The following is a 10,885-nucleotide window of genomic DNA, read 5'->3' on the forward strand; positions in this document are numbered from 1 at the left end:
CAGAGATAACCTTATCCTCACAAGCACATTTTTCAAGTTTAATTATTTTTAACATTCTTTTTTAAAAATTAATTCCAGATTCTTTCTCTCTCTCTCTTTCTCTCTCTCTCTCTCTCTCTCTCTCTCTCTCTCTCTCTCTCTCTCTGTCTCTCTGTCTCTCTCTGTCTCTCTCTGTCTCTCTCTCTCTCTCTCTCTCTCTCTCTGTCTCTCTGTCTCTCTCTGTCTCTCTCTGTCTCTCTCTCTCTCTCTCTCTCTCTCTCTCTCTCTCTCTCTCTCTCTCTCTCTCTCCAATCCCTGAACCACTCATTGAGAAGGCATGAAATATGATGTCATTTATACATATATATGTGAAATATATGTATATATGTGTGTGTGTGTGTGTGTGTGTGTGAAATCATGTAAAACTTATTTCCATTTTAAGCATGTCACCAAAAAAGAGGCCAAAATAAACCAAAGAAAGGAATTTTTTCCTCATGGTTTTTCCCCTCTTCATTCTAATTCCCCTTTCACAACATGACCAATATGGGAGTATGTTAAACACAATTATATATGTGCAACTTTTACCAAATTATTCAATACTGTGAGGGGGGATGGGAAGGGAGGGTGGTAGAAAAATGCTGAAATAATAAACTTGCAAATGGATGAATGGTGAAAACTATCATTGGGGAAAAATAAAATAATAAAGAAAAACAAAGGAAAAATTATACTTCAATTTGCACTCAGATTTCCTTAGCTCTCTCTTTCTGGAGGTGGACAGAATTCTTTATCATGAGTTCTTTGGACATGGCTTGGATCATTGTGTTGATCAGAGTAGCTGAGTTGTTTCCAGTTGATCATCATTGTAATATTGCTGCTGCTATATACAATGATCTCCTGGTTCTGTTTATTTTACTCTGCATTAATTCACATATGTCTTCCCATATTTTTCTGAAACTATCCTGCTCATCATTTCTAATAGCACAAATTATCATAATTTGTTCCCCAGTTGGTAGGCAACCCCTCAATTTCCAATTTTTTACCATCACATCAAGAGTTACTATAAAAATCTGTGTACACATAAGGCCTTTGCCTTTATCTTTGATCTCTTTGAAATGAGTCCTACTGATTTCAGATCTAGTTATGGTGTTACTGGGCCAAAAGATATGCACAGTTTTATAGCACTTTGGGCATAGTTCCAAATCTTACTCCAGAATGTTTGAACCCATTTACAACTCCACCAACAGTCTATTATTGTCCTTATTTTTTCACATCCTCTCCAGCATTTATCATTTTCTTTTTCAGTCATCCTAGTCAATCTATTGGTGTAAGATGGCAAGTAATGTAAGATGGTGTAAGTTGTTTTAATTTGCATTTCATATTCAGTAGTTATTTAGAGTATTTTCTGTGACTATTGGTAGGTTTTATTTCTCTTTCTGAAAACAGTTTGTTCATATCCTTTGATAATTTATCAATTGGAAAATGGGCCCTTATTTTTATAAATTTGACTAAATTCCATATATATGTATATGTATAAGAAATGAGGGGCGGCTAGGTGGCATAGTGGATAAAGCACTGGCCTTGGAGCCAGGAGTACCTGGTTTCAAATCTGGTCTCAGACACTTACTAATTACTACCTAGCTGTGTGGCCTTGGGCAAGCCACTTAACCCCATCTGCCTTGCAAAAACCTAAAAAAAAAAAAGAAAGAAAGAAAACCTTTATTGGAGAATCTTGCTGTAAACATTTTTGATAATAGCTCATTGTCTTTGGTATCTTTTAGCCAAATGAAGTTTATAGGATCTTTTTTTTTCCGTCATGGACTTCTGGTAATGTGATAATTCTTAAATGATTTTCTACTTATCTATTTTCAGTCAGTTGTTAATCTGATGAGAAATTTCACATTTTTTTCTATTTTTTCCATTCTTTTGATTTTGGTTTTTTGTTTCTAATGCAGTCCAATTCTCGTTGAGTTTGTGTCCAATTTCCAGTGCTATTTTTTTTCCTTTGAGGCTTTGCTTATAACTCTTTTGCTTCCAAAATTTGCTTCCAAATTTGTGTTTTGGTTTTTCTTATCACAAAATTAGCTTTTTTTAAATGGTTGGGTTCCTTTTGTTGTTTGCTCAATTATTTTAGTCTTTTTTTTTATTTTGAACTTTAGAATAAAGTTGGGCTTACAAGGGTAAGGGGAAGCACTGTCCCAAGTTTTACGTTTTTTTCATGCTGCTATTTTCAGAAATTTCAGAGGTTGGGGGAGGTCTGCAAGTTTTTCGGTGCATCCAAGGTAGTGATATCCTAAAAGAGGTATAGTCACTGCTCTCCAGGTCTTTCCTCTGGTCTTTACCCAGGAAAGGTCCCTGCTCCCCCACAGTCACAAGTACTAGCCCTCCTCTCTATCCTAAATTTGCAATGAGGGCCACTGCTCCCTTCTGACCAATCACAAGTATTTCTCTCCAAGCTGCAAGTGAAACCCAGAGCTGCCTATAGTTAATGGAGTTGACAGACAACTCCTGGTCCTATACCCATTGTCAGCTCAGAATCCCCTATAATTTCTTCCTGATTAGTGGTCTGACCCCCTTACCATCTCTGAGCAGTAAGAGTGCCTAAAGCTACTCCTTCTGCTGCTGCCATTGCTTTCCCCTCCAAGATCCAGGGCTCCTGCTGTTGCCACATGTTCTCTGGACAGGCCCTTACATGGCAGCAGAGATCCTCCAATCTCTTAGGTTTCTTGGGCTGGAAAAATGTCTCACCCTGACTTTTTGTTGGCCATGCCACTCCCAAATTCAATTATTTGACATGCTGTTTTGAAATTATTTGAAGAGGAGTGTTCAGAAAGTGTAGATGGATAGCCAACTCTGCCATTCTTCAAAAATACAATTAAGATGGGAATCTGTCCCTATTAGACAATAAGATCATGATCAAACAAGGGGCTCACTCTGATAGACGCTGAAGCAGAAAAGAACTTTTGATAGGTTGCTGATTCCTATAATGGAGATAGACCCGTGTGAAATGGGATAGATGAGTAGTAATTGAGGGTTCTATTTAGAAATGCCATTATTCAGTCTTAAAGGACACTTCCTCTGGAGTCACAAGACAGCTATATTGATAGAATGATTCTGCTTCCTTTTGTCTTCATTACGTTCAGTTATTATCTCCATCTCTCCTATTTCCTTAGTATAGTCCTTTATGTCATGAAGGGATTACAAATGGGTAGGAATAGAGGCAACATTGGATAGGTACTTTTAGGAAAGTTGTACTATCTATCTCTCTCTCTCTCTCTCTCTCTCTACATATATATATATATATATATTATATGCTTTTATATTGAGTAATAAAGGAGGAAGGGGAAATTTGAAATGGCCTTTAAAGTACAAGAATAATTTTCTTTATCTTCTATTATTGTTATTAAAATGAATAATTAAGATTTATAGCACTTTCATTAGAGGTGAATGGTATCATATAGAGGGGACAATCTTGACATGAGGAAAAAAAAGATGGCTTCTTCTGACATATACACAGACTGGCTATGTGATCAGGGGCAAGACATTTCATCTCAGTGCCTCCAAGCAATTCTTTAAGTCTACAAGTAAGGGAAGAGTTATCTATTTTTCTTATTTCTGCATTGATAGGAATTTCTCTGTAGGGAGTTTTGATTGGATATATAGAGATAGAGATAGAGATAGATGATATAGATATATAGAGAGAGGCAATCACAGAGAAAGAGACAGACAGAGACAGAGAGAGTAAGACAGAAAGACAGAGAGAGACAGAAAGACAGAGGCAGACACAGAGAGACAAGAGAGACAGAGAGTGTAAAATTGCTTTCAAACTTTATCATGCTGCCTCCCATAGCTGGCTATTAGTGTTAATAGTTTATGTTAGAAATAGACTTTCTCTGCTTTCTCCCCTGCCTAATTCCTGCTACTTTAACATAAGCCCTCTTTGAAGAAAGCAAATGTTGACTCATTTGCCCTTATTTTAACAAGCAAGAGAAAACTAATGAACCAGCAGTAAAGAATGATCTCCCAACACCCTTCATCACACTTCCACAGTCTCAGTAGGGCTCTTGTTGATTAGATCTCCAGTGATCTCTCAGTTTGAAGGAGAGGGAAGCCTTTTCCCAGTGGGTTTCTTTTTCTCTGCTAATAATCCAGGAATAGGTCAAGATGTCTTAGAAGGAAATGAGAATACAATGCATACAAGTCATCAGGATTTTATTCTTCATTTGCATTCATAGTTAGTGTTTAATCAGTTGCCACTGATAATCCATTTATTTGGCAGCGTGACGTTTTTAAATCTAGAAATAATATCGCTTTAGATAACTGTGAATTTGTCACTGGAATGCTGTTTATTCCAAAGTCTGTCTGGCATGTAGACTGAAAACAGATTAATGTTTTGACCTGTGATTTTCATTCATCTAAGAGATCAGAGTTGATCACAGTTCAGAAAATTCTGCCATAAAGAAGATATTTGCTTGTGATACTCAGTTGGGTCTTAAATTGGGATGTAATGTCAAGTCCATTGTGATCATATCTTACGCGTTTTGAAAAGTCACAAAGGTCTAAATGTTGTTCAAGGACTCAGATAAATTGATCCCTCCATTTAGAGACATTAAATCTAACAGTTAAAACTCAGAAATTATTAGCAATCCTTCCATCTTAAGTTTCTTCACGTTCGTATACTTTCCAAATTGTTCTCAGAAACAAGTTCCTTTTCTAATTTGAGATTTCTAGCCCTGTTGGTGCAGATAATCAATCAACAGTCCTTAACCTCAGACTTGCATCCCCCACTTCCACTCTCCAGGTGATTCTAGCCAGGCAGGACTATATTTTCTGACAGGACTTAAGTTTTTGCATGTCTATAATTGTTTCTGTTGAACTAAAAATCTGACTAGATAGATCCCAGTTTTGAATTTCAGTTCAAATTTAGCACTCATCCTAGTGGAAATAGCACACGCTGGGCTATAAATCCATACTGAATTTTGGCACATTCTAAGAAATCATGAAGTCCAGACTATTAATTATTTTTAATGTTTATTTATTTTTCCATTACATGCAGTGGTAGTTTTCAGTAATCATTTTTCTGCAAAATTTTGAACTATACATTTTTCTCCCTCCCTCCATTCCCTCCCCCCAATGAACACAAGCTAATATAAGCTATTTATGCACAATCATGATAAACATAGATCCATATTACTCATGATGTGAAAGAAGAATCAAATCCAAACAGAGAAAAAAAAGACATCATTACATAAGGCATTTTTAAAAATTGAAGGTAGTAAATTTTGGTCTGCATTTAAACTCCATAATTTCTTTTCTGGTTATGGAAAGTATTTTCCAACACAAGGCTTTTAGAATCATCTTTGATTATTATACTGCTGAAATGTACAAGTTCATCAATATTGCTATTATTGTAAATAATTTTCTTCTGGTTCTGCTTAGTTCATGTAAGGCTATTCTGAAGTCCTAATCTTCATGGTTTCTTAATAGAACAATAGTGTTCCATCACACTCATATATCACAATTTGTTCAGCCATTCCACTATTGAAGGACATTGCTTTGATTTCCAATTCTTTGTCACTTCAAAAAGAGTGGCTATAAATATTTTTGTGCATGTGGGTCCAACCCATTAATTTTATAGAAACTCAGAGAGGTTAATGACCTTGTCCAAGGTCAGTTACAAAATAAGTAGAATTCAGGATTTAGATCCAGATCTTCTGATGTCAAATCCAAAGTTCTTTTCACCATTCTATCAGTCATAGTTTGCTTTAGAGTAGGAAGAAATATTATAAGTAATCTAGTCCAATCCTCTCTTTTAACAGATAAGGGAACCAGATTTGCCCAAGAAGACAGTGCTTTTGTTCAATTTGGTTCTATAACCTAAGTAAAGATTTCACATGTGTTGGGCATTTTAAGGATAAAATCTTCAGTGCATTGAAATTATGGAAAGGGATGCAGATTCAGAAGTCACTGGATTATAGAGATTATCACTTTGATTTTTTCTTATTTCTGTTCATAGAAGCTAAATATCTAGGCATGAAAAACTAGCACATTCTCCATTTCTGAAAAGCAAAATAAATTGTAGGACTTGTGCCTAAAAATAAACCTGAAGTTGCTCAGATGGCTAACACTCTTGGGTTATTTCATATTATTTATTGTTATATTATTATTATTATTATTCATAACAGATTTTTTCCTGTTTATCAGTAAAACGTACATTATTTAAAAGTAACTATACTAGTGAAGTTTGTTTTAGAATCACTGAAAGATATTTATAAGTATATTATCCAAGAAACCTCCCAAAATGCATGCAGTTTCTCTCTCTCTCTCTCTCTCTCTCTCTCTCTCTCTCTCTCTCTCTCTCACACACACACACACACACACACACACACACACATACACAATCATAATCTTACTGTCTGTCTTTATCACACATCCATACACACATATGTGTGTGTATACAAATGTTCCATTTCCCCAAGATATTTTTCCTATTCATTTTTTCAATCAGCAATGCTGACTTTTTATACTACTTTATGTTTTTGTTATAAGAATTTTATATACTCTAAACTTTATGACCTTCTTTAGAATCAAGTGAAGTAAGAAAAGAAAGTAGTATGATGGCCATTTTAAAAATGAGGAAGCCAAGCCCGAAAATGTCAAATGACTTCCCAAAAGTCCATGTATTCTGACATCTAGTACTCTTTCCATTATATCTCACTGCCTCTTTTGAGTCAAAGACAGTGAGACCCTCCTTGAGAGTTTTCTTAGGGATCTAGGTCATTGTATGAAAAGCAATTTTTCCTGTGCTCATTCTGTGTAGTCTTAATGTCTCACTCTGGTCCGTCCCCATTATTGCTTTTCATTGTATTAGGCTAAGGGGATGAAGACATGTAAAAGACAATCCCTGCTTTTAAGGAGCTTGAAAATTTAATGAAGGAAATAAAATGTACATGATTAAAGAACAGGATACAAGAAGACAAGGTACAATTCTTTAAAGCAAGGAAAAACGTTAACTAATGTTCTCATGTAGAACCTTATGAAGGAGGTAATATTGAGTGGAGCTTTGAATAGTAGACTAAAAAATTGAGACTTGATTCGATAAGCGATGGACAGCTAGTTGACGTGGTGGATAGAGCACTGGATTTGGAATCAGGAAAGACTCATCTTTTCGAATTCAAATCTGGCCTCAGACACCTACAAACTGTGTCACTTAGGCATACCTAGGCAAGTCACTTTACTCTGTTTACCTCAAACATTTACTTTATAAAATGTTCTGGAGACGGAAATAGCAAATCACTCCAGGATCTTTGTCAAGAAAGTTCTTGATGGGATCACAAAGAGCTGGATGTGTCTAAAAATGACTCAACATTAGCACCAACTTCATAGACAATAGGACTTAGCCTAGAATTCATTTTGTAAAACCAAATCTGTTCAGCACTTCTGCTGGATTTGTTTCTGAAATATCCATGCTACTCTACCTCTTCACTCACACTCCCAATTAGATAGTGTAAATGTGTACTCTGAATTATCTTTACTTCAACAAAATACTGTGATTTTTAGAAACTGAAACATTATCAAAAATTATTAAAATGTAATGATGGAGTTGGGGCACAGAAACTTAAAATGCTCTTAAAACAAATGGAAGGGAGCAGCTAGGTGGCATAATGGGACCCTGGAGTCAGGCAGACCTGAGTTCAAATCTAGTCTCAAATCTAGTTCAAATCTAGCTATGTGACCTTATACAAGTCACTTAACCCCAAAAAATTTTAAAAATGGAAATTACTACTGGTCCATTTGCTTTCTGTCCTTACTATTCAGCTTTGCAAATCTTATTTACATTTATTGGATTAGAACAACTATTAGACATTCTATACTTTAGATAATAATAATTATACATGTTCCCCTAAGTGATCACAAGCAACCTCTAAAAAAACAAAGCCAATAAGGTAATGCTTCAATGTTCTGACAACTTTTAGTCTTGAGTACTTCTTCCAATGAAGATCACACCCTATCTGTTCCCTTCATCCTATGCAACCACTGTCCAAATACTCCCTGAGGACCCATAACAGGGATTCATCTCAGGATCACTTGACTACGAGTGGACTTCTTGAATTGTCAAATGGATTGTTTGTTTTGCTTTGTCATTGATGTGGAGTGATCCCAGATCAGCAAACTTCTCCCAGTGAAAATCAGTAGCTGTTGTACAATATCACATTTTAGAGAGTTACTTAGGAACACTGAGATTTTGTGATTTGCTCATCATCATTCAGATAGCATGAGACTTGAACCCTGACACCAAGATACAGTCTCTATTTCTTATTATCTCTATCTCTCATCATATTTAATCACTCATGCTATCTCTCAGTTATCCATCACAAGGTTAAAAAAAAAACTTTTTAGTTTGAGATCTCACAAAAGGCCCTAGATCTACTCCAATTTTTTTCTTTCTTCTGTTTTCTCCTCACTGAACAGCTGATGCTCTTTCTCAAAGCATTTCCCCAAACAGAATTGAATAATTAGGTCATTCAGATTAGAGAAATGGAAAAATAAGTCTAATAGAAATTGAACAGAAGTGATTGAAGCATGCTCCAAGGATATGATAAAGCCAAGAAAATTAAACTACCATTTGGCAGAAAAGAGATTTATGTAAAAAGAAATCTTTCTATATGTTATATTATTTCCAGCAAAGGGAATCCAAAATCACAGAATCAAATATAATATTAGAATTAGAAGACACTTTGCAGATAATCTATCTCAATCCTTTCATTTTATATATGAAGAAACTTAGTCTTTGATAAGGATACATGAATAGTAATTGGCAATGCAAGGCCTCAAATGCAAAAATCTTAGTGCTGATGTTCTATCACTATACCATGATATCCTTGAGGTCTTGATCACATTACTCTGAAAAACCAGTAACTTCATCTAATCTCAGGAAAACTAGGAATTTATTCCTTGAAGGGAAAACCAATATGGTGCTGATTTAAAAAGAAAGAAAGCTAGTTTCAAAAAATTAAAAAGATTCATGATTTTATTGTATTGTCTAAGATGAAAAATAATCATTTGTTCGCTTCTATAGGTTGCGCCTGTGATTAAAGCCAGAATGATGGAGTATGGAACCACTATGGTCAGCTATCAACCCCTGGGAGATAAAGTCAATTTCTTTCGCATGGTCATCTCAAATCCAGCAGCAACTCATCAAGACATTGATTTCCTGATTGAGGAAATAGAACGCCTTGGACAGGATTTATAATCATCCAGTCAACTAAGCTATCCCAGCTCTCTAGCTAGACAATTAAGTTGTCACAAACTGTGTGAATGTATTTGTAGTTTGTTCCAAAGTGAATCTATTTCTATATTGTGGTGTCAATGTAGAGTGCAGTTTAAAAAACCAGGAAACATTGCTCCTTTTCAAAGTCCTTCTTTAAGTTTGAGGATGATACCTCTTTCATAAGCAGCAGTACAATGAAAAAGGAAAAGCTGAAAACTGTCAAAAATGGTTCCCCCAATTCCAACAAAGTGAGCAAAGTTAGTATGTATTTTCATTTCAGAGTAGTAGGGTTGAATGGTGCCAAATTTACCCCCCCACAAGATTAACAAAAATGTTCTTTGGGGTGCAGTAGGGAAAAAGATAAAGCAAATATAAAATGTATGTTGAAAATTAAAACTCTTGCCTTTTTCATAGTATTAGAAAAATATTTCTAATTTACCTATAGCAACATTTCAAATGTATTTAAATACATATAATTTTACAAAAGGAAATATATATATATAAAGAAGATCCTATTTTGTAAAGTATAGATTTTTATTTTATATGGGTTATAAAAACTTCTGGGGCAGAAGTGAAAAACTAAGCAGATGGTTTTTTTTTCTCCCAAAGGAGGCACAAGTGATACTTAGTAATGCTTATTTTGAAACATAGACCCACAAATTATTACAAGGTGGAACAACTTATTTCTACATGTCTCACAGCTTGTCACATCTCTAAAGTTCAGTATTTCAAACTTCCTGAGAGCTTTGAAGCTCTTAAAAATGCTATATCAGATCAACTACAGGACAACAATAGGGTACTCTTTCCCAATTAAGCTTTTCACATGGTCTTCCCTCAGCTGATCCCCCAGTACATAGTATTCACCAAACCTCAGTCTAAGGATCTATCTGGATCATTTTCTTTCTTCTGCCTTCCAGTGCTTTTCTCCCCACTGAACAGTTGATGCTCTTTCTCAAAGAATCTTCCCAAAGAGGATTGAATAATTAAGTCATTCAGATTAGAAAAATGGAAAATAAAATCTAAGAGAAATTGAGGGGCGGCTAGGTGGCATAGTGGATAAAGCACCAGCCTTGGAGTCAGGAATACCTGGGTTCAAATCCGGTCTCAAACACTTAATAATGACCTAGCTGTGTGCTTGGGCAAGCCACTTAACCCCATTTGCCTTGCAAAAACCTAAAAAAAAAGAAATTGAACAGAAATTATTGAAGTATGCTCCCAGGATTTGATAAGCTAAGAAACTTACACTACCATTTGGCAAAAAAAAAAAGAGATCTATGTAAAGAAAATCTTTCTATATGTTATATTATCTCCAGAAGGTGACCAGGAAGAAGGCATTTACAACATAGATGCTTACTTGTAATTCTCACTTATCTTTAATGATGAGTTCACTAATCTTGGGAATCTGGCAACAGCAATTGAAATAATATCAATAATTTTTTCCTTCCCATACAAGCTTAAGCTTTCCTAAATTTCAATAATGAGAAATCATTTTGAGTGGATCTTTGATGCATTTAATGCCTCCCCAAGAACAAAAAACCAAATGACCAAAATACTTGGAGCAGGATGTTCCCCAAGTTAGACTAGCAATTGACTCTTCTAGGTCTCTCCCTGAAGCCTCTAACATTAGAGATACTGAGG

General features: G+C 35.3%; 1 protein-coding gene across 1 annotated transcript in view; it reads left to right on the forward strand.

Annotated features, from left to right (window-relative positions):
• Positions 1 to 9,229, forward strand: part of LOC141494057 (glutamate decarboxylase 2-like) — a 77,970-nt gene extending 68,741 nt beyond the window's left edge. Inside the window, exon 7 of the mRNA XM_074195230.1 lies at positions 9,056 to 9,229. Coding sequence (XP_074051331.1) covers positions 9,056 to 9,229 — 174 coding nt within the window. The remainder of the gene's footprint in view (positions 1 to 9,055) is intronic.
• The last annotated feature ends 1,656 nt before the right edge of the window (positions 9,230 to 10,885 follow it).

The sequence above is a fragment of the Macrotis lagotis genome, chromosome 7, assembly GCF_037893015.1.
Source record: "Macrotis lagotis isolate mMagLag1 chromosome 7, bilby.v1.9.chrom.fasta, whole genome shotgun sequence".
Classification (NCBI taxonomy): Eukaryota; Metazoa; Chordata; class Mammalia; order Peramelemorphia; family Peramelidae; genus Macrotis; species Macrotis lagotis.